At 41.9% G+C, this 26187-nt stretch overlaps 1 protein-coding gene across 1 annotated transcript in view; it reads left to right on the forward strand.

The window, feature by feature from the left end:
* Positions 1-15363: 15363 nt before the first annotated feature.
* The window catches only part of LOC110514351 (highly divergent homeobox), a 48768-nt gene continuing 37944 nt past the window's right edge, over positions 15364-26187 (forward strand). The window contains exon 1 of the mRNA XM_036943652.1: positions 15364-15449. Coding sequence (XP_036799547.1) covers positions 15364-15449 — 86 coding nt within the window. The remainder of the gene's footprint in view (positions 15450-26187) is intronic.

Genomic DNA, 26187 nt, shown 5'->3' on the forward strand with positions numbered 1-26187 from the left:
TGTACTTTTGACCAGGACCCATAGTGATCTCCTGTACTTTTGACCAGGACCCATAGTGATCTCCTGTACTTTTGACCAGGACCCATAGTAATCTCCTGTACTTTTGACCAGGACCCAGAGACATGTCCTGTACTTTTGACCAGGACACATAGTGGTCTGTACTTTTGACCAGGACCCATAGTGAACTCCTGACCTTTTGACCAGGACCCATAGTTAACTCCTGAACTTTTGACCAGGAACCATAGTGATCTCCTGTACTTTTGACAAGGACCCATAGTGATCTCCTGTACTTTTGACCAGGACCCATATAGATCTGTACTTTTGACCAGGACCCAGAGTGAACTCCTGTACTTTTGACCAGGACATATAGTGATCTCCTGTACTTTTGACCAGGACCCATAGTGATCTCCTGTACTTTTGACCTGGAACCAAAGTGAACTCCTGTACTTTTGACCAGGACCCATAGTGATCTGTACTTTTGACCAGGACCCATATTGAACTCCTGTACTTTTGACCAGGACCCATAGTGATCTCCTGTACTTTTGACCAGGTCCCATACTGAACTACTGTACTTTTGACCAGGACCCATAGTGATCTCCTGTACTTTTGACCAGGACCCATACTGAACTACTGTACTTTTGACCAGGACCCAGAGTGATCTGTACTTTTGACCAGGACCCATAGTGATCTCCTGTACTTTTGACCAGGACCCATAGTGAACTCCTGACCTTTTGACCAGGACCCATAGTTAACTCCTGAACTTTTGACCAGGTCCCATAGTGAACTCCTGTACTTTTGACCAGGACCCATACTGAACTACTGTACTTTTGACCAGGACCCAGAGTGATCTGTACTTTTGACCAGGACCCATAGTGATCTCCTGTACTTTTGACCAGGAACCATAGTGATCTCCTGTAGTTTTGACCAGGACCCATAGTGATCTCCTGTACTTTTGACCAGGTCCCATAGTGAACTCCTGTACTTTTGACCAGGACCCATACTGAACTACTGTACTTTTGACCAGGACCCAGAGTGATCTGTACTTTTGACCAGGACCCATAGTGATCTCCTGTACTTTTGACCAGGACCCATAGTGAACTCCTGACCTTTTGACCAGGACCCATAGTGATCTCCTGTACTTTTGACCAGGACCCATAGTGAACTCCTGACCTTTTGACCAGGACCCATAGTGATCTCCTGTACTTTTGACCAGGACCCATAGAGATCTGTACTTTTGACCAGGACCCATAGTGAACTCCTGTACTTTTGACCAGGACCCATAGTGATCTCCTGTACTTTGACCAGGACCCATAGTGATCTCCTGTACTTTTGACCAGGACCCATAGTGAACTCCTGTACTTTTGACCAAGACCAATAGTGATCTCCAGCCATAGTGATCTCCTGTACTTTTGACCAGGACCCATAGTGATCTCCTGTACTTTTGACCAGGACCAATAGTGATCTCCTGTAGTTTTGACCTGGACCCATAGTGAACTCCTGTACTTTTGACCAGGACCCATAGTGATCTGTCCTTTTGACCAGGACCCATAGTGATCTCCTGTACTTTTGACCAGGACCCATAGTAATCTCCTGTACTTTTGACCAGGACCCATAGTGAACTCCTGTTCTATTGAACAGGACACATAGTGATCTGTACTTTTGACCAGGACCCATAGTGATCTCCTTTACTTTTGACGAGGACCCATAGTGATCTCCTGTTCTTTTGACCAGGACACATAGTGAACTCCTGTTCTTTTGAACAGGACGCATAGTGATCTCCTGTACATTTGACCAGGACCCATAGTGATCTTCTGTACTTTGACCAGGACCCATAGTGAACTCCTGTACTTTTGACCAGGACCAATAGTGATCTCCAGCCATAGTGATCTCCTGTACTTTTGACCAGGACCCATAGTGAGCTCCTGTTCTTTTGACCAGGAACCATAGTGAACTCCTGTACTTTTGACCAGGACCCATATGATCTGTACTTTTGACAAGGACCCCTAGTGATCTGTACTTTTGACCAGGACCCATATTGAACTCCTGTACTTTTGACCAGGACCCATAGTGATCTCCTGTACTTTTGACCAGGACCCATAGTGAACTCCTGTACTTTTGACCAGGACCCATAGTGAACTACTGTACTTTTAACCAGGATCCATAGTGATCTCCTGTACATTTGACCAGGACCCATAGTGATCTGTACTTTTGACCAGGACCCATAGTGATCTCCTGTACTTTTGACCAGGACCCATAGTGATCTCCTGTACTTTTGACCAGGACCCATAGTAATCTCCTGTACTTTTGACCAGGACCCAGAGACATGTCCTGTACTTTTGACCAGGACACATAGTGGTCTGTACTTTTGACCAGGACCCATAGTGAACTCCTGACCTTTTGACCAGGACCCATAGTTAACTCCTGAACTTTTGACCAGGAACCATAGTGATCTCCTGTACTTTTGACAAGGACCCATAGTGATCTCCTGTACTTTTGACCAGGACCCATATAGATCTGTACTTTTGACCAGGACCCAGAGTGAACTCCTGTACTTTTGACCAGGACATATAGTGATCTCCTGTACTTTTGACCAGGACCCATAGTGATCTCCTGTACTTTTGACCTGGAACCAAAGTGAACTCCTGTACTTTTGACCAGGACCCATAGTGATCTGTACTTTTGACCAGGACCCATATTGAAATCCTGTACTTTTGACCAGGACCCATAGTGATCTCCTGTACTTTTGACCAGGTCCCATAGTGAACTCCTGTACTTTTGACCAGGACCCATACTGAACTACTGTACTTTTGACCAGGACCCAGAGTGATCTGTACTTTTGACCAGGACCCATAGTGATCTCCTGTACTTTTGACCAGGACCCATAGTGAACTCCTGACCTTTTGACCAGGACCCATAGTTAACTCCTGAACTTTTGACCAGGAACCATAGTGATCTCCTGTAGTTTTGACCAGGACCCATAGTGATCTCCTGTACTTTTGACCAGGTCCCATAGTGAACTCCTGTACTTTTGACCAGGACCCATACTGAACTACTGTACTTTTGACCAGGACCCAGAGTGATCTGTACTTTTGACCAGGACCCATAGTGATCTCCTGTACTTTTGACCAGGACCCATAGTGAACTCCTGACCTTTTGACCAGGACCCATAGTGATCTCCTGTACTTTTGACCAGGACCCATAGTGAACTCCTGACCTTTTGACCAGGACCCATAGTGATCTCCTGTACTTTTGACCAGGACCCATAGAGATCTGTACTTTTGACCAGGACCCATAGTGAACTCCTGTACTTTTGACCAGGACCCATAGTGATCTCCTGTACTTTGACCAGGACCCATAGTGATCTCCTGTACTTTTGACCAGGACCCATAGTGAACTCCTGTACTTTTGACCAGGACCCATGGTCAACTACTGTACTTTTGATCAGGACCCATAGTGATCTGTACTTTTGACCAGGACCCATAGTGATCTCCTGTACTTTTGACCAGGACCCATAGTGATCTCCTGTACTTTTGACCAGGACCCATAGTAATCTCCTGTACTTTTGACCAGGACCCATATTGAACTCCTGTACTTTTGACCAGGACACATAGTGATCTGCACTTTTGACCAGGACCCATAGTGAACTCCTGTACTTTTGACCAGGACATATAGTGATCTCCTGTACTTTTGACCAGGACCCATAGTGATCTCCTGTACTTTTGACCTGGAACCAAAGTGAACTCCTGTACTTTTGACCAGGACCCATAGTGATCTGTACTTTTGACCAGGACCCATATTGAAATCCTGTACTTTTGACCAGGACCCATAGTGATCTCCTGTACTTTTGACCAGGTCCCATAGTGAACTCCTGTACTTTTGACCAGGACCCATACTGAACTACTGTACTTTTGACCAGGACCCAGAGTGATCTGTACTTTTGACCAGGACCCATAGTGATCTCCTGTACTTTTGACCAGGACCCATAGTGAACTCCTGACCTTTTGACCAGGACCCATAGTTAACTCCTGAACTTTTGACCAGGAACCATAGTGATCTCCTGTAGTTTTGACCAGGACCCATAGTGATCTCCTGTACTTTTGACCAGGTCCCATAGTGAACTCCTGTACTTTTGACCAGGACCCATACTGAACTACTGTACTTTTGACCAGGACCCAGAGTGATCTGTACTTTTGACCAGGACCCATAGTGATCTCCTGTACTTTTGACCAGGACCCATAGTGAACTCCTGACCTTTTGACCAGGACCCATAGTGATCTCCTGTACTTTTGACCAGGACCCATAGTGAACTCCTGACCTTTTGACCAGGACCCATAGTGATCTCCTGTACTTTTGACCAGGACCCATAGAGATCTGTACTTTTGACCAGGACCCATAGTGAACGCCTGTACTTTTGACCAGGACCCATAGTGATCTCCTGTACTTTGACCAGGACCCATAGTGATCTCCTGTACTTTTGACCAGGACCCATAGTGAACTCCTGTACTTTTGACCAGGACCCATGGTCAACTACTGTACTTTTGATCAGGACCCATAGTGATCTGTACTTTTGACCAGGACCCATAGTGATCTCCTGTACTTTTGACCAGGACCCATAGTGATCTCCTGTACTTTTGACCAGGACCCATAGTAATCTCCTGTACTTTTGACCAGGACCCATATTGAACTCCTGTACTTTTGACCAGGACACATAGTGATCTGCACTTTTGACCAGGACCCATAGTGAACTCCTGTACTTTTGACCAGGACCCATAGTGTTCTCCTGTACTTTTGACCAGGACCCATAGTGATCTCCTGTACTTTGACCAGGACCCATAGTGAACTCCTGTACTTTTGACCAGGACCCATAGTGATCTGTACATTTGACCAGGACCCATAGTGATCTCCTGTACTTTTGACCAGGACCCATAGTGATCTCCTGTACTTTGACCAGGACCCATAGTGAACTCCTGTACTTTTGACCAGGACCCATAGTGATCTGTACTTTTGACCAGGACCCATAGTGATCTCCTGTACTTTTGACCAGGACCCATAGTGAGCTCCTGTACTTTTGACCAGGACCAATAGTGATCTCCTGTACTTTTGACCGGGACCAATAGTGATCTCCTATACTTTTGACCAGGATCCATAGTGATCTCCTGTACTTTTGACCAGGACCCATAGTAATCTGTACTTTTGACCAGGACCCATAGTTAACTCCTATACTTTTGACCAGGACCCATAGTGATCTCCTGTACTTTTGACCAGGACCCATAGTGATCTCCTGTACTTTTGACCAGGACCCATAGTTATCTGTACTTTTGAGCAGGACCCATATTGAACTCCTGTACTTTTGACCAGGACCCATAGTGATCTCCTGTACTTTTGACCAGGACCCATAGTGATCTCCTGTACTTTTGACCAGGACCCATAGTGAACTCCTGTATTTTTGACCAGGACCCATAGTGATCTCCTGTACTTTTGACCAGGACCCAAAGTGATCTGTACTTTTGAACAGGACCCATAGTGATCTCTTGTACTTTTGACCAGGACCAATAGTGAATAGGACACCATTTGCGACGCAGACCATACTCACTGGAGACTTCCTACTGAAACAGAATCTGTTCATAACAATAAGTGAACAGATGCTGTATCAGCTGAAATAACGAACAACGAACTTTACCTGAACAGAATCTGTACAATCTGAAATAACGAACAACAAACTTTAACTAAACAGATACTGTATCATCTGAAATAACCACCACCACCACTACTACCACCACCACCACTACCACCACTACTACTACCACTACTACCACCACTACTACTACCACTACCACCACTACCACCACTACCACCACTACCACCACTACTACTACCACTACTACCACTACCACCACTACTACTACCACTACTACCACCACTACTACTACCACTACCACCACCACCACTACCACCACTACTACCACCACTACTACTACCACTACTACTACCACTACCACCACCACCACTACCACCACTACTACTACCACTACTACCACCACCACTACTACCACCACTACTACCACCACCACCACTACCACCACTACTACTACCACTACTACCACCACTACTACTACCACTACTACCACCACTACCACCACTACTACTACCACTACTACTACCACTACTACCAGTACCACTAAAACCACTACCACCACTACTAATACCACTACTACCAGTACCACTACAACCACTACCACTACTACCACTACCACCACTACTACTACCACTACCACTACCACCACTACTAATACCACTACTACCAGTACCACTACAACCACTACCAATACCACCACTACTACCACTACTAACACCACTACCAATACTACTACCACCACAACTACCACAACACACACCTCAGCTGGACATCTGCTTCAGATTTCCCTTTTTCTGCGAGTCAGACTGGAGGATACTCAGTACACACACTATACTGTGTGTGTTTATGTGTTTCCAATGAAATCAATAACCCTCCTCACAGCGTGTGGACAACAGTTCTGGCAACGGGAAGAGCAGAGAGAGTACAGGTGCTGAGCTGGAAGGAACAGGCCAGAATTGCATGACTAAAACACACACACACACACACACACACACACACACACACACACACACACACACACACACACACACACACACACACACACACACACACACACAAACAAACAAACACACACACACACACACACACACACACACACAGCAGGACAATGTGGAGAAGTCATAGCAGAGTAGTAGTCAGTGCTCAGGATGTTACAGACTGTCTGTCTCCTGTTTGTCTGTGGGATTTACTAACACAGGAAGTATAATACATCTCCAATAACTCTCTTTCACAACCATAATGGATTTCATATGCAGAGTTCTGGTCAGATGGAGGAGGGGGGGGGGGGGGGGGGGGTATTGCAGTCATGGGTTTAGAATGGAATTTGAATTTTATGTCAGAAAGATTCCTGTGTTTGTCCAGCATTTAACAGGACTTTGCAACAATGGCACCATGACGATGAAGCATCAGTTAAGCAGGGTTCTAACTATATCGGACAAAGTGAGTCACTGGAAAGGCATACGTGTTGTAGCTAATCATCCCCAATCCCAACCAAATAACACACCAAATATTGTTGCAAGTACAAACACAAGGGAAGGTTAATTGAATGTGAAAGTGATAGTATGTTCTATAACGTCTCCTTCTATGACAGTATGTTCTATAACGTGTCCTTCTATGATAGTATGTTCTGTAACGTCTCCTTCTGTGATAGTATGTTCTATAACGTCTCCTTCTATGACAGTATGTTCTATAACGTGTCCTTCTATGATAGTATGTTCTGTAACGTCTCCTTCTGTGATAGTATGTTCTATAACGTCTCCTTCTATGATATATGTTCTATAACGTCTCCTTCTATGATAGTATGTTCTATAACGTCTCCTTCTATGATAGTATGTTCTATAATGTCTCCTTCTATGATTGTATGTTCTATAACGTCTCATTCAATGACAGTATGTTCTATAACGTCTCCTTCTAAGACAGTATGTTCTATAATGTCTCCTTCTATGATTGTATGTTCTATAACGTCTCCTTCAATGATAGTATGTTCTATAACGTCTCTTTCTGTGATAGTATGTTCTATAACGTCTCCTTGATATAATGTCTCATTCTATTATAGTATGTTCTATAACATCCCCTTCTATGATAGTAAGCTCTATAACGTCTCCTTCTATGAGAGTATGCTCTATAACGTCTCCTTCTATGATAGTATGTTCTATAACGTCTCCTTCTATGACAGTATGCTCTATAACGTCTCCTTCTATGATAGTATGTTCTATAACGTCCTCTTCTATGATAGTATGTTCTATAACGTCTCATTCTATGATAGTATGTTCTATAACGTCTCCTTCTATGACAGTATGTTCTATAACGTCTCCTTCTATGATAGTATGCTCGATAACGTCTCCTTCTATGATAGTATGTTCTATAACGTCTCCTTCCATGATAGTATGTTCTATAACGTCTCCTTCTATGATAGTATGTTCTATAACGTCAAATTCTATGATAGTATGTTCTATAACGTCTCCTTCAATGATAGTATGTTCTATAATGTCTACTTCTATGATATTATGTTCTGTAACGTCTCCATCAATGATAGTATGTTCTATAACGTCTCCTTCTATGATAGTATGTTCTATAACGTCTCCTTCTATGATCGTATGTTCTATAACGTCTCCTTCTATGATCGTATGTTCTATAACGTTTTTGTTGTCTGCGAAATAGAAAACGTAACAATTGCGGTGATTTAAGCACGAAAACTGCTATGAAAAGCATCACATGGCAGTAAACTTGGAGTCTCATGATTTTTTTCTGTTGTACTACCAACACGATGTGGGAAAGCATGCAGAGGTGGCTAAAAGCATGGTGATGAGCTTCATGCAAATGTTCACTAAATATCCAGGAAGGTAGGCTATCATTTGAATGATGCTGGTGATGTGATGACTGAAGCTTGGTTGCCAATTATCAAATACAAATGATCTGGCTTTTATCCATTTCTCATCTATAACCCTGTCTACTGTTATCCATATCTCATCATATAACCCTGCCCACTGTTATCCATATCTCATCATATAATCCTGTCCACTGTTATTCATATCTCATCACATAACCCTGTCCACTGTTATTCATATCTCATCATATAACCCTGTCCACTGTTATTCATATCTCATCATATAATCCTGTCCACTGTTATCCATATCTCATCATATAATCCTGTCCACTGTTATCCATATCTCATCATATAATCCTGTCCACTGTTATCCATATCTCATCATATAATCCTGTCCACTGTTATCCATATCTCATCATATAATCCTGTCCACTGTTATCCATATCTCATCATATAATCCTGTCCACTGTTATCCATATCTCATCATATAACCCTGTCCACTGTTATTCATATCTCATCATATAATCCTGTCCACTGTTATTCATATCTCATCATATAACCCTGTCCACTGTTATCCATATCTTATACCACCACAACTGATGCTGGCACTAAAACCGCACTCAATTGGCTGTATACGCCATAAGAAAACAGGAAAATGCTCATCCAGAGGTGGCTCTCCTAGTGAACGGGGACTTTAATGCAGGGAATCTCATCCGTTTGACCTCATATCTACCAGCATGTTAAATGTGCAACCAGAGGGAAAACAACTCTAGACCACCTTTACTCCACACACGGAGACGTGTTCAAAGCTCTCCCTCGCCCTCATGTGAGTAAGACCTTTAAACAGGTCAACATTCACAAGGCCGCAGGGCCAGACAAATTACCAGGACGTGTACTCCGAGAATGCACTGAACGACTGACAAATGTCTTCACTGACATTTTCAACCTGTCCCTGACAGAGTCTATAATACCAACACGTTTCAAGCAGACCACCATAGTCCCTGTGCCCAAGAACACTAAGGTAACCTGCCTAAATGACTACAGACTACAGCCATGAAATGCTTTGAAAGGTTGGTAATGGCTCACATCAACACCATTATCCCAGAAAACCTAGACCCACTCCAATTTGCATACCCCCCCAACAGATCCACAGATGATGCAATCTCTATTGTACTCCACACTGCCCGTTCACACCTGGACAAAAGGAACACCTATGTGAGAATGTTAGTCTTTGACAACAGCTCAGTGTTCATCACCAGAGTGCCCTCAAAGCTCATCACTAAACTAAAGACCCTGGGATTAAACACCTCCCTCTGCAACTGGATCCTGGACATCCTGACGGGCCGCCCCCCAGGTGGTAAGGGTAGGTAACAACACATCCACCACGCTGATCCTCAACACTGGAGCTCCCCAGGGGTGCGTGCTCAGTCCCCTCCTGTACTACCTGATCACCAACAACGATGAGACAGCCTATAGGGAGGAGGTCAGAACCTGGCCATGTAATGCCAGGACAACAACCTCTCCCTCAATGTGACCAAGACAAATGAGATGATTGTGGACTATAGGAAAAGGACCGAGCACGCCCCCATTCTCATCGACGGGGCTGCAGTGAGAGCTTCAAGTTCCTTGGTGTCCACATCACCAACAAACTATCATGGTCCAAACAAACAAAGACAGTCATGAAGGGGGAACAACAAAGCCTATTCGCCCTCAGGAGACTGAAAAGATTTGGCATGGGTCCTCAGATTCTCAAAATACTCATGGTGATGTGAACATTGAAAGTCAATATATATAAAAAATAAATTAAAAATTAAAAATAATTCTTAACAGGGCGTGTTTTTTTTTTTACTGGTTGCATCACTGCCTGGTATTGCAACTGCTCGGCCTCCGACCACAAGGCACTACAGAGGATTTATTTTGAGTTTATTATCTATGCCTAGTCTATGCAATCCCCTACCTACAGATGACCTGGACTTGCCCATGCTGCTCTGTATCATCACTCATTCATATATCCTTATGTACATATTCTTTATCCCCTTACACTGTGTATAAGACAGTAGTTTTGGAATTGTTAGTTAGATTACTTGTTGGTTATTACTGCATTGTCGGAACTAGAAGCACAAGCATTTCGCTACACTCGCATTAACATCTGCTAACCATGTGTATGTGACAAATAAAATTTGATTTGATTTGAACCTGTACCCCCGCACATTGACTCGGTACCCCCTGACTCCTTATCGTTATTTTATTATGTTACTTTTTATTTGATTTAAGTGATTGTTAGTAAGCATTTCACTGTATGGTCTACACCGGCACATTTAACAAAACAATTTTGATATGATTTAATAGAAACACTCCTCTTTTGGGAAAAAGTACATATTGTTTTTATGCAGATTTTAGAATATTTCCTTGAAAACCTGTCATCAGTTGGAAAGTTTCTTCTTATAGTATGAGATGAGAGGCTCATTGTTGTGTGCGTGCCTGCTTGCGTGTTGAGGGTAGCCCTGATGAGAAGACTGAACAGGTATCATGTGATGAGAGGACTGTGACCACCATGTTCCTCATCATGTGATGAGAAGCACAAATCCAAAATAAGTTAACCTCAGGCTGCAACCCCATCACACACACACACACACACACACACACACACACACACACACACACACACACACACACACACACACACACACACACACACACACACACACACACACACACACAGCAATATATGCTTTATAGCTGTCCTCACTAACCAGAAGTCACCATCAAAGCACTAATCTGTCTATATTCTTCTAGTTCTTCTAAAAAAAGTATATCACAAACATAAGATTTTCTCTTTGGTTTGGCATGAAACCCATTCTTTGTAAACACACTATTAAATTGGCTCAAATATTTTGTGTTGCAGTATTTGGGCACTGTTGGCATACCTCTCTCTCTCTGCCTCTCTGCCTTTCTCCCCTTTAAATTGAAATGTAAGGGGTTTATTGGCACGTTAACAAAGCAAGTGAAATAGATCATAAACAAAAAAGAAGGAAAACATATTTATAACAGTAAACATTACACTCACAAAAGTTCCAAAATAATAAAGGCATTTCAAATGCCATATTATGTACAAATAGTTAAAGTACAAAAGGGAAAATAAATCAACATAAATATGGGTTGTATTTACAATGGTGTTTGTTCTTCACTGGTTGCCCTTTTCTTGTGGCAACAGGTCACAAATCTTGCTGCTGGGATGGCACACAGTGGCATTTCACCAAATAGATATGGGAGTTTATCAAAATGTAATTTGTTTTTGAATTAGTTGTGGGTCTGCGACATCTCCAAGAAATACAGTAGGTGTCTTTAATATGGTCATACATTTGGCAGGAGGTTAGGAAGTGCAGCTCAGTTTCCACCTAATTTTGTGGGCAGTGTGCACATAGCCTGTCTTCTCTTGAGAGCCATGTCTGCCTACGGCTGCCTTTCTCAATACCAAGGCTATGCTCACTGAGTCTGTACATAGTCAAAGCTTTCCTTCAGTTTGGGTCAGTCACAGTGGTCAGGTATTCTGCCACTGTGTACTCTCTGTTTAGGGCCAAATAGCATTCCAGTTTGCTCAGTTTTTTTGTTAATTCTTTCCAATGTGTTAAGTAATTATCTTTTTGTTTTCTCATGATGTGGTTGGGTCTAATTGTGCTGTTGTCCTGGGGCCCTGTAGGGTGTGTTTGTGTTTGTGAACAGAGCCCCAGGACCAGCTTGCTTAGGGGACTCTTCTCCAGGTTCATCTCTCTGTAGGTGATGTCTTTGTTATGGAAGGTTTGGAAATCGCTTTCTTTTAGATGGTTGTAGAATTTAACGTCTCTTTTCTGGATTTTGATAATTAGCGGGTATCAGCCTAATTCTGCTCTGCATGCATAATTTGGTGTTTGTCCCATTTTGGGAATTCTTGGATGGTGAGCGGACCCCAGACCACACAACTATAAAGGTCAATGGGTTCTATAACGGATTCAGGTATTTTTAGCCAGATCCTACAATTTTCTGTTCCTTTTGATGGCATAAATGTACTTCTTGCTTATGTTTAGGCCAAAGTATGTACAGTTTTTTGGGCAACAGTGTCTAGATGGAATTTGTATTACTGGCAACTGAACCTTTTTTGGAACATCATTATTTTGTCGTACTGAGATTTACTGTCAGGGCCCAGGTCTGACAGAATATGTACAGAAGATCTAGGTGCTGCTGTAGGCCCTCCTTGGTTGGGGACAGAAGCACCAGATTATCAGCCAACAGTAGACATTTGACTTCAGATTCTAGCAGGGGGAGGCCGGGTGCTGCAGACTGTTCTAGTGCCCTCGCCAATTTCTTAATATATATGTTGAAGAGTGTGGGGCTTAAGCTGCATGCATCCCTGTCTCACCCCACGGCCCTGTGGAGAGAAATGTGTTTTTTGCCAATTTTAACCGCACACTTGCTGTTTGTGTACATGGATTTTATAATGTTTTATGTGCTCTCCCCAACACCACTTTCTATCAATTTGCATAGCAGAGCCTCATGCCTTTGCCTTTGTTTTGGTTTGTTTGTTTATCAATTAGGGAGTGCAGGGTGAATATGTGGTCTGTCATATGGTAATTTGGTAAAAAGCCAATTTGACATTTGCTCAGAAGATTGTTTTCACTGAGGAAATGCACATTTGAAGTCTGAAGTTTACATACACTTAGGTTGGAGTCATTAAAACTTGTTTTTAAACCACTCCACAAATTTCTTGATAACAAACTATAGTTTTGGCAAGTCGGTTAGGACATCTACTTTGTGCATGACAGAAGTCATTTTTCCAACAATTGCTTACAGACAGATTATTTCACTTATAATTCGCTGTATCACAATTCCAGTTAGTCAGAAGTTTACATACACAAAGTTGACTGTGCCTTTAAAAAGCTTGGAAAATTCCAGAAAATTATGTCAAGGCTTTAGAAGCTTCTGATAGGCTAATTGACCTCATCTGAGTCAATTGGAGGTGTACCTGTGGATGTATTGCAAGGCCTACCTTCAACCTCAGTGCCTCTTTGCTTGACATCATGGGAAAATCCAAAGAAATCAGCCAAGACCTCAGAAAGAAAATTCTAGACATCCACAAGTCGTTCATCCTTGGGAGCAATTTCCAAAATCCTGAAGGAAACGCGTTCATCTGTGCAAACAATAGTACGCATGTATAAACACCATAGGACCACGCAGCCATCATTCCACTCAGGAAGGAGATCCGTTATGTCTCCTTTTTTAAAATATCTTTATTTAACAAGGCAAGTCAGTTAAGAACAAATTCTTATTTTCAATGACAGCCTAGGAGCAGTGGGTTAACTGCCTGATCAGGGGCAGAAAAACAGATTTTTACCTTGTCATCTCGGGGATTCAATCTTGCAACCTTTCGGTTACTAGTCCAATGCTCTAACCACTAGCCTACCTGCTGCCGGCAGCCTAGAAATGAACGTACTTTGGTGCGAAAAGTGCAAATCAATCCCAGAACAACAACAAAGGACCTTGTGAAGATGCTGGAGGAAACAGGTACAAAGTATCTATATCCACAGTAAAATGAGTCCTATATCGACATAACCTGAAAGGCTGCTCAGCAAGGAAGAAGCCACTGCTCCAAAACCGCCATTAAAAAGGCAGACTATGGTTTGCAACTGCACATGGGGACAAAGATCGTACTTTTTGGAGAAATGTCCTCTGGTTTGATGAAACAAAAATGGAACGGTTTGGCCATAATGACCATCATTATGTTTGAAAGAAAAAGGGGAAGGCTTGCAAGCGGAATAACACCATCCCAACCGTGAAGCACGGGGGTGGCAGAATCATGTTGTGGGGTGCTTTTCTGCAGAAGGGACTGGTGCACTTCACAAAATAGATGGCATCATGAGGGAGAAAAAGTATGTGGATATATTGAAGCAACATCTCAAGACATCAGTCAGGAAGTTAAAGCATACTTCCAAAGTTGTGGCAAAATGGCTTAAGGACAACAAAGTCAAGGTATTGGAGTGGCCATCACAAAGCCCTGACCTGACCCTATAGAAAATTTGTGGGCAAAACTGAAAAGCGTGTGCGAGCAAGGAGGCCTACAAACCTGACTCAGTTACACCAGCTCTGTCAGGAGTTGGCCAAAATTCACCCAACTTATTGTGGGAAGCTTGTAGAAGGCTACCTGTAACGTTTGACCCAAGTTAAACAATTTAAAGGCAATGCTACCAAATACTAATTGAGTGTAAGTAAACGTCTGACCCACTGGGAATGTGATGAAAGAAATAAAAGCTGAAATAAATCATTCTCTCTACTATTATTCTCACATTTCACATTCTTAAAATAAAGTGGTGATCCTAACTGACCTAAAACCGGGAATTTTTACTAGGATTAAATGTCAGGAATTGTGAAAAACTGAGTTTAAATGTATTTGGCTAAGGTGTATGTAAACTTCCGACTTCAACTGTGTGAGCCTGCTGTTAATGATAATGCAGAGGATTTTGTTGGTTGCTGTTGACGCATATCCCACTGTAGTTATTGGGGTCAAATTTGTCTCCACTTTTTTGGATTGTCGTGATCAGTCCTTGGTTCCAAATATTGGGGAAGATGCCAGAGCTAAGGATGGTGTTAGAGTTTCTCTGTTCTCTCTTTCTTTTTATTGTGAAGACACCTGCTGGTCATCAACAGGTACCGGATAATAGTGAAGACACCTGCTGGTCATCAACAGGTACCGGATAATAGTGAAGGCACCTGCTGGTCATCAACAGGTACCGGATAATAGTGAAGACACCTGCTGGTCATCAACAGGTACCGGATAATAGTGAAGGCACCTGCTGGTCATCAACAGGTACCGGATAATAGTGAAGGCCCATGCTGGTCATCAACAGGTACCGGATAATAGTGAAGGCCCATGCTGGTCATCAACAGGTACCTCCTCCTGTGTGCAGGCTCAGAGCAGAGGAACCTGGAATCCTCCTGTGCAGAGGAACCATCACTGTACCACAACAGTCTAGACTCAACTCACATGAGCATACTAGACATAACTGGGGCAGGGGGGGAGAGAGAGATACAGATACAATACCCAGAGCATGAGGAAGACATGCTGCAGGACAGGACAACAACAGCAGCCATTGTTAATGTGGATGTTCGTTGATATGACAGAGCATAGCAGCTTATTAAATAATTATGGAGGGTAGGGGGGGGGGCAACAGGAAGGGTGAATGGGGACATAAGGTTGTTGGGAGGGAGGGATAGAAGAGGAAATTATCTAATTGACACAGAAAGACTGCGTTGTTCTGCTTGTTAGCTGTGGAATCTTTCAGCCCATCGACCAGCAACAACATCACAGACTGTCTACTGCAACTACAGCACTCTACATACTAACCCTAACCCTATCAAGCAGCACTCTACATACTAACCCTAACCCCAACAAGCAGCACTCTACATACTAACCCTAACCCTAACAAGCAGCACTCTAGATACTAACCCTAACCCTATCAAGCAGCACTCTACATACTAACCCTAACCCCAACAAGCAGCACTCTACATCCTAACCCTAACCCTATCAAGCAGCACTCTACATACTAACCCTAACCCTATCAAGCAGCACTCTACATACTAACCCTAACCCTATCAAGCAGCACTCTACATACTAACCCTAACCCTATCAAGCAGCACTCTACATACTAACCCTAACCCCAACAGGCAGCACTCTACATACTAACCCTAACCCTATCAAGCAGCACTCTACATACTAACCCTAACCCCAACAAGCAGCACTCTACATACTAACCCTAACCCTATCAAGCAGCACTCTACATACTAACCCTAACCCTATCAAGCAGCACTCTACATACTAACCCTAACCCTATCAAGCAGCACTCTACATATTAACCCTAACCCTATCAAGCAGCACTCTACATACTAACCCTAACCCTATCAAGCAGCACTCTACATACTAACCCTATCAAGCAGCACTCTACATACTAACCCTAACCCTATCAAGCAGCACTCTACATACTAACCCTAACCCTATCAAGCAGCACTCTACATATTAACCCTAACCCTATCAAGCAGCACTCTACATACTAACCCTAACCCTATCAAGCAGCACTCTAGATACTAACCCTAACCCTATCAAGCAGCACTCTAGATACTAGCACTAACCCTATCAAGCAGCACTCTACATATTAACCCTAACCCTATCAAGCAGCACTCTACATATTAACCCTAACCCTATCAAGCAGCACTCTACATATTAACCCTAACCCTATCAAGCAGCACTCTACATACTAACCCTAACCCTATCAAGCAGCACTCTACATACTAACCCTAACCCTATCAAGCAGCACTCTACATACTAACCCTAACCCTATCAAGCAGCACTACTTACTAACCCTAACCCTATCAAGCAGCACTCTACATACTAACTCTATTTTATTTGTTTATTGTATTTCACCTTTATTTAACCAGGTAGGCCAGTTGAGAACAAGTTCTTATTTATAACTGATACCTGGCCAAGATAAAGCAAAGCAGTGCAACAAACACAGGGTTACGCATGGAATAAACAAATGTACAGTCAATAACACAATAGAAAAATCTATGTACAGAGTGTGTAAATGAAGTACGATTAGGGAGGTAAGGCAATAAATAGGCCATAGTGGTGAAATAATTACAATGTAGCATTAACACTGGAGTGATTGACGTGCAAATTATGATGTGCAAGTAGAGATACTGGGGTAGTTTGGTGGGCTATTTACAGATGGGCTGTGTACAGGTGCAGTGTAAGCTGCTCTGACAGCTAACGCTTAAAGTTAGTGAGGGAGATATAAGTTTCTAGCTTCAGTGATTTTTGCAATTCGTTCCAGTCATGGGCAGCAGAGAACTGGAAGGAATGGCAGCCAAAGTAGGTGTTGGCTTTGGGGATGAACAGTGAAATATACCTGCTGGAGTGTGTGCTACGGGTGGGTGCTGCTATGGTGACCAGTGAGCTGAGATAAGGTGGGGCTTTACTAGCAGAGACTTATTGATAACCTGGAGCCAGTGGGTTTGGCGATGAATATGTAGCGAGGGACAGCCAATGAGAGCATACAGGTCACATTGGTGGGTAGTATATGGGGCTTTGGTGACAAAACGGGTGGCACTGTGATAGACTGCATCCAGTTTGCTGAGTAGAGTGTTGGAGGCTATTTTGTAAATTACATTGGCGAAGTCGAGGATCGGTAGGATGGTCAGTTTTACAAGGGTATGTTTGGCAGCATGAGTGAAGGAGGATTTGTTGCGAAATAGGAAGGTGATTCTAGATTTAATTTTGGATTGGAGATGCTTAGTGTGAGTCTGGAAAGAGAGTTTACAGTCTAACCAGACACCTAGGTATTTGTAGTTGTCCATATATTCTAAGTCAGAACCGTCCAGAGTTGTGATGCAGGAGGGTGCGGGCAGTAATTGGTTGAAGAGCATGCATTTAGTTTTACTAGCGTTTAAGAGCAGTTGGATGCCACGGAAGGAGTGTTGTATGGCATTGAAACTCATTTGGAGATTTGTTAACACAGTGTCCAAAGAAGGGCAAGATGTATACAGAATGGTGTCGTCTGCATAGAGGTGGATCAGAGAACCACCAGAAGCAAGAGCGACATCATTGATATATACAGAGAAAAGAGTCAGCCCGAGAATTGAACCTTGTGGCACCCCCATAGAGACTGCCAGAGGTAAGGACAACAGGCACTCCGACTTGACACAATGAAATTTATCTGAGAAGTAGTTGGTGAACCAGGTAAAGCAGTCATTTGAGAAACCAAGGTTATTGAGTCTGCCAATAAGAATGCAGTGATTGACAGAGTCGAAAGCCTTGGCCAGGTTGATGAAGATGGCTACATAGTACTGTCTTTTGTCATGACGTGGCCCTTTCTGGGCATAGATGGTGGCTCCCCCCCCCCCTCTCTCTCTCTTTCTCCTACACTCAGTTTCTGTTATCTCAGGTCGTAAATTCCTGGCGGCGACTCTCCCCCTGGCCATGCAGAAGAGAGAGACAGAGAGAACAAAGGATTTCACATGGCAAACTCCTAAATCCCCAAAATGAGAATATGAAACAAAATGTCCACTTGTGAGAAGGTGGGAATGGTCCATGAACACTTAAGGGACGGGTATGACGAGTGTGCTTCATTTGGTGTCCTCAGAGAGGAAAGGAAACACAAATAACTATATCTCTGAATGTGTACATTTCTCAATTATGGGGTTTGCATCTAATTCTTGGAAAAAATGAATAAATAAAGATGAAACTATTTGTGAAATGATGTAATGTGATGTTAAACCGTTAATGTGAGAGAATTGTATTCCCTTTAAAAAGTTTAACTAAGTCATTGACCCGCCCCTGTGAGCACAGACATGATCCGACGTCATAGAACCGCCTTTTCTTTTGTTTACGAATAAAAAACCCTCCTGAGGTATTCCCATTCAGACCACAAAAACCTCAGTGTCAGCTAAGGTTGCAATGGTTGTTGAATTCCTAACCATACCACGTGGAGCATTTACTACACGGGTGGAAATGGTTAAACTCTGAGACTATCAATCTCGACAGAATAAGAGCAAATCTTAGATACTAGTTACTAGTCAGCTAGAGATGATGTAAACCTGGGATTGTAAATACCGACAACCGCCGAAACATTTTTATTTTGTATTTTTTTATTTCACCTTTATTTAACCAGGTAGGCAAGATCACCTTTATTTAACCAGGTAGACCAGATCACCTTTATTTAACCAGGTAGACCAGATCACCTTTATTTAACCAGGTAGGCAAGTTGAGAACACCTTTATTTAACCAGATAGGCAAGTTGAGAACAAGTTCTCATTTACAATTGCGACCTGGCCAAGATAAAGTAAAGCAGTTCGACACGTACAACAACACAGGGTTACACATGGAGTAAAACAAACATACAGTCAATAATACAGTAGAAAAATGAGTCTATATACAATGTGAGCAAATGAGGTGAGATAAGGGAGGTAAAGGCAAAAAAAGGCCATGGTGGCAAAGTAAATACAATATAGCAAGTAAAAAATAAAAAATAAACATCTACTCTATGAGAAGATTTTTGAATGGTACTCTAAAGTATCCATTCTAACCACAAAGGACTTTGATCTTCAGGGAAGACGAGAGAGAGACGCTGATGAACTGACTCTCTGCTGATGGACCGGATTCCAACAGAGATCACGATGACACACTGGGCGTAAATATATATTGATTGCAAATATTCTCGAATGAGTGAGCCTTCATGTTCAAAGGATTAGTATTTCAATTAATATAATTATCAACTGTGTAGTGATTCCTTTTGTCTTTCCCGCATGTACTCAGTCCACACTCACTTCCCTTTGTCCACCAAGCTGTCATATCGGCTTAGTCCACTAGGGAACCTCCCCTATCATTTCCTTGTAACCATATCTACGGTGTTGTTTATGCATTTCTGTGATTATTTAGTTAGTTAGTAAATAAATTATTAACTTTTTATGGCTGGGGGGCAGTATTGAGTAGCTTGGATGGATAAGGTGCCTAAAGTAAATGGCCTGCTCCTCAGTCTCAGCTTCTAATATATGCATTTTATTATTATTATTGAATAGAAAACACTCTGAAGTTTCTAAAACTGTTTGAATGATGTCTGTGAGTATAACAGAACTCATATTGGCAGGCAAAATCCTGAGTTGAAATCAAAACAGGAAGTCAGAAATTCACCAGTCCCCAATGAAATCCCCTTGAGATATGAATGATGTTGCACTGCCTAGGGGTTCCACTAGATGTCAACCATCAATAGAAATTATAATGAGGCTTCTATGTTGTTGTGGGAGTGAATGAGAGCAGAATACATCAGATGTCCATCAAGCAGCCATTTTTTGATCGCGCTTTTTCCTCGTGGTAGTCACTTGCGTTCCATTGCTCACGTAGACAAGAAGGAATACTCCGGTTGGAACTTTATTGAAGCTATATGTTAAAAATCTCCTAATGATTGATTCTGTACTTAGTTTGAAATGTTTCTTCGACCGGTAATATCACTTTTTGAAGTTTTTGTCCGATATAACGCTGACCAGAATTAGCGTTTGGATATGTTTACTAAACGCACTAACAATAGAAGGTATTTGGGCATAAATAACGGACATTTTCCAACAAAACAAACATTTATTGTGGACCTGGGATTCCTGGAGTGCTTTCTGATGTAGATCATCAAAGGTAAGGGAATATTTATCATGTCATTTCTTGTTTATGTTGACGCCATCCTTGTGGCTGTGGTGTTTTTACTTTTAAGCGCCGTCTCAGATTATTGCATGCGTTTCTTTTTCCGTAAAGTTTTTTAAAAATCTGACACAGCGGTTGCATTAAAACTTCTTACGGACGTGGTTCCTGCGCAGGAACACATCAGCGGACATTTCAGAGCGCCACCTATAGTACTATAGTATAGTACTCGATAAATCTCAAACTTTCATTAAAACACACACGCAAGATACTCAATTAAAGCTACACTCGTTGTGAATCTAGCCAACATGTCAGATTTGTAAAATGCTTTTCGGCGAAAGCATGAGAAGCTATTATCTGATAGCATGCAACCCCCCAAAATACCTGAACGAGACCTAAACAAAAGATTTTGCGGTAGCCGGCGCTACATAAAACGCAGAAATAATATATAAAACATTCATTACCTTTGACGAGCTTCTTTGTTGGCACTCCTATATGTCCCATAAACATCACAATTGGGTCTTTTTCCCGATTAAATCCGTCAAAGTATGCCAAAAATGTCCATTTATGAAGGCCGTCTGATCCAAGGAAAATGCACCTTTACACGACGCAACGTCACTTTTTAAAATTAACAAAGTTGCCTATAAACTTTTACAAATCACTTCAAACTACTTTTGTAAACCAACTTTAGGTATTAATAAACGTTAATAATCGATAAAATTGATCACGGGGCGATCTGTATTCGATAGCAGCAAGTCTTGAAATCATCGTCCATTTTTTTCACTTTCATAATTTCCTGGGTGCACCCCAAGACAGGAAGTGCCTATACGTCATCAAACCAAGGATAAACGTGCAAAGAAATGCCAGTATTGGCGACATCGTGTGGAAGCGTTGTAAACGAAACCTCATCTATTTTCTATCGCCTTATACAAATCAAAGACTGGCGGATGAATTTTTTTTTTGTGTTTTTGGTGAACAGTTTTCCCTGGGATTTTTACTCCTGAACACGTGATTTAGACATGATTTAACCAGTTTTAGAAAACTGAAAATTTACTGGTGATTATTTTAAAATTTACTGGTGATTAACACTAGTACCTGTATTTACCACTAGTACCTGTATTTACTGGTGATGACCACCACTACCTGTGTTTACACTAGTACCTGCATTTACCACTACTACCTGTATTTACTGATTTAATTGTAATTTTTTATTTATTTTACCTTTATTTAACCAGGCAAGTCAGTTAAGAACAAATTCTTATTTTCAATGACGGCCGAGGAACAGTGGGTTAACTGCCTGTTCAAGGGCAGAACGACAGCTTGGGGGTTTGAACTTGCAACCTTCCGGTTCCTAGTCCAACTCTCTAACCACGAGGCTACCCTGCCACCCCAAATGATGCTAGTACCTGTATTTACTGATGATTAACACTAGTACCTGTATTTACTGGTGATTAACACTAGTATTTACTGGTGATTACCACTACTACCTGTATTTACCACTAGTACCTGTATTTACTGGTGATTAACACTACTACCTGTATTTACTGGTGATTACCACTAGTACCTGTATTTACCACTACTACCTGTATTTACTGGTGATTAACACCACTACCTGTATTTACTGGTGATTAACACCACTACCTGTATTTACTGGTGATTAACACTAGTACCTGTATTTACTGGTGATTAACACCACTACCTGTATTTACTGGTGATTAACACTAGTACCTGTATTTACTGGTGATTAACACCACTACCTGTATTTACTGGTGATTAACACTAGTACCTGTATTTACTGGTGATTAACACTAGTACCTGTATTTACTGGTGATTAACACTAGTACCTGTATTTACTGGTGATTAACACTACTACCTGTATTTACTGGTGATTACCACTAGTACCTGTATTTACCACTACTACCTGTATTTACTGGTGATTAACACTACTACCTGTATTTACTGGTGATTACCACTAGTACCTGTATTTACCACTACTACCTGTATTTACTGGTGATTAACACCACTACCTGTATTTACTGGTGATTAACACTAGTACCTGTATTTACTGGTGATTAACACCACTACCTGTATTTACTGGTGATTAACACTAGTACCTGTATTTACTGGTGATTAACACTAGTACCTGTATTTACTGGTGATTAACACTAGTACCTGTATTTACTGGTGATTAACACTACTACCTGTATTTACTGGTGATTACCACTAGTACCTGTATTTACCACTACTACCTGTATTTACTGGTGATTAACACTACTACCTGTATTTACTGGTGATTACCACTAGTACCTGTATTTACCACTACTACCTGTATTTACTGGTGATTAACACCACTACCTGTATTTACTGGTGATTAACACTAGTACCTGTATTTACTGGTGATTAACACTAGTACCTGTAGTTACTGATGATTAGCACTACTACCAGTATTTACTGGTGATTAACACTACTACCTGTATTTACTGGTGATTAAGGTGTACACAGGATGTTTTTGCAGCAGTCTCAGTTTGATGTTTGTCTCATTTTGTAAATTCTTAGTTGGTTGAGTGGACCCCAGACCTTACAGCCATAGAGGCCAATGGTTATATACCTGATTTGTTTATTTTTTGCCAGATCCTAATTGTGATGTGAAATGTTATGTTTCTTTTGACGGCGTAGAAGGCTCTTCTTGCCTTGAATCTCAGACCAGTCACATCTTTGTGGAAGTAAAATGGTGTTGATGTTTAGCTATTTGTGTGTGCTCTATGGCAACAGTGTCGAGGTGGAATTTGTATATATGGTCCTGGCAACTGGACCTCTTTTGGAACACCATTATTTCTGTCTTATTGAGATTCACTGTCAGGGCCCAAGTCTGACAGAATCTGTGCAGAAGATGTAGGTTCTACTGTAGGCCCTCCTTGGTTGGGGACAGGAGCACAATATCACCTGTTAAGTAGTGTTGATGTTTAGGTATAGTTTTGTTTGTGCTCTAGGGCAACAGTGTTGAGGTGGAATTTGTATGTATGGTCCTGACAACTATACTGAACAAAAATATAAATGTTATGTGCAACAATTTCAATGCATTTACCAAGTTACAGTTTATACAAGGAATTCATTCAATTGAAATAAATTGATTAGGCCCTAATCTATAGATTAAATCTATTCGATTTCTGCGCTTATAAACCCAGGGTCGTTACACTACTCCCTCCTTTCAAAGAGCGCGTCCTCGCGCTAGCTTGTGACTCTACGTCTTACAGGAACGTGCTCATCGGTCAAGCGCTCACCGGTCAAGCGCTCACCGGTCCAATCACTTCATACACCAATGTAATGAAACAGCAGGGTCTCGAACCCTCGACCTTCGAGCCCGAGGTCCGGCGCGCTATCGACTGTGCCACAAAAGCATGCTCGTGCGGCAGGGTCGATTACCGCGCTTATAAACCCGTTACATTATACACAGTCTCGTTGGCCTAACTTTATATCCTAATTTGACCCTGGTGCAAATCATGTTGTTCTTCACATTACAGTCTCTGGTAAACGCACACTATATTTTTTTTGTCACATGCACAGGATACAGAAGGTGTAAATGGCACAGTGAAATGTTTTCTTGCATAGTGGAGTCTTGTTTAGACATGTAGCTAGCTAGCTAGCTAGCTAGCTAAACAATGAACCATCATCCCAACTCATAACGTTACTACCATGCATGAATCTGCAGCTAACTAAATTTAACCAACCAGTATCAATGTCGGCTAGCTAGCTAACATTAGGCTATAACTAGCAATGCAAATTGCTTTCTGAGATACTAATAATATTAATACACAGATCATGCACGTAATGTTAGTTAGCGATGCCAGCCAGTTAACTTTAGCTAGCTAGCTAACAGTACGCTTTAACTTGCAATGAAAATGACTTTGACAAAATTAGAAACATACAATATCTGAAAATGTAGCTAGCTAGACTCTCTTACCCACGGATTAACGCTTTTCCCTCTCTGTCACAGATGCTATGGTTGCCCTTTGTTTGAAGATGTAATCCAGAGACAGGTGTTCTCTTTTCGACTCCTTCTGCATAATATTTGCAATCAAACGGCAGAATTTTCTCCATCTCCTTAGCCATCATACTTCTTTCAAAAAAGCTGCGTTAGAAAGGATTACCTACACATACTGAGCAGCTCATGTTATAGACAGAAGCGTGCTACATGACAGACCAATCCGAACTGATCTCTCAGCATGTCCAGCCCATCTATTATCTCAGCCAATCATGGCTAATGGAAAGGTTAACAATTGTATTCATATTTAAAGATGGCATATATGTTTCTTATTTGGGCACATGAAAGTTCACAAGTTCCAGAAGGCATTTCTGCCCAAAACAAAACCACATTTTGATAAAAATGTATGTTTACTTTCAAATGCCTCTCCTGTGAAGTAGTAATGTGCGACATACGCCTAGTTTCCTGAAACAAGTCACATTTTAGTGGCCTTTTATTGTCCCCAGCACAAGGTGCACCAGTGTCATGAGCATGCTATTTAATCTGGCAAGTGGATGGATTATTTTGGCAAGTGGATGGATTATTTTGGCAAATATCGATTTGTTCACTAACAGGAATGTAAACAAGTTTGTGACATTTATTTTTTGAGGATTACGTTTTTTGTGCATTTACATGTTGCGTTTATATTTTTGTTCAGTATAAAGGGTTTCTCTCTCTCTCCTCCTCACAAAGTCACCGCTGGGCGGGACATCACTGGGTTGAATGTAACAGCCCTGATTTCATGATCTAATTGGCTTCTGTCTGCGAATACGTCACGATCATGATTAGAATTGATGATCGGATGTTTAGATTTCATTGTCTGGCTCGGGGACTGCTGAAGAAATCTGCTGAATTAGAGCGGTCGTTTGATTTGACGACAAAAACAGGTACATGCCAAACTGATTTTCACACTTTCACTGTGACAGATTTCGACGAGTTCTGCCTTCAGTTCGTTGTAGGCAGGGGTCAGAGTGACCATGTTAGGACAGGAGAAATCAGAGATTTAAAGGAAAAGTTTATTCGGCTCCAGTGGTCTGGTTATGGCAGACATGGCCTGTCTTTCTAGTATGACGTGCCCTAGGCGTTATTGTTGTGTTGCTTGCAGCGGGTTGTTGACTGTCTGTAAACTAGCTGTCGGAAAGTTGGATCATTCCGCTTCTTTTGTGGGAATCCTATTTCTGCCCCTCTCTCTCTCTCTGCCCTTGTGGCGGAATGGGTGGATGTGCGTTTTCTACATCAATTCGCTTTGCAATGTTTTTTCATTCAGGGACCATGCGCACTGAGCTTGCCAGAGAGCTGAAACGGGAGGGGGGGATGGAAAGCTGTTGGGTTAGCAGAGACTGGCAAGCAGCAGAATCATCAAATTATTGCTTTTCAACGAGTCTAGAATATTTTCTCAAACTCTTTTGTACTTTTTAGCTAGCTAACTAGTAAGTTAGATATATATTTTTAGGACTCTGACACTTTGCTAGCATTATCTTGTGTTGATTGAGGTG

Source organism: Oncorhynchus mykiss, chromosome 14 (genome assembly GCF_013265735.2).
Source record: "Oncorhynchus mykiss isolate Arlee chromosome 14, USDA_OmykA_1.1, whole genome shotgun sequence".
Taxonomy (NCBI): domain Eukaryota; kingdom Metazoa; phylum Chordata; class Actinopteri; order Salmoniformes; family Salmonidae; genus Oncorhynchus; species Oncorhynchus mykiss.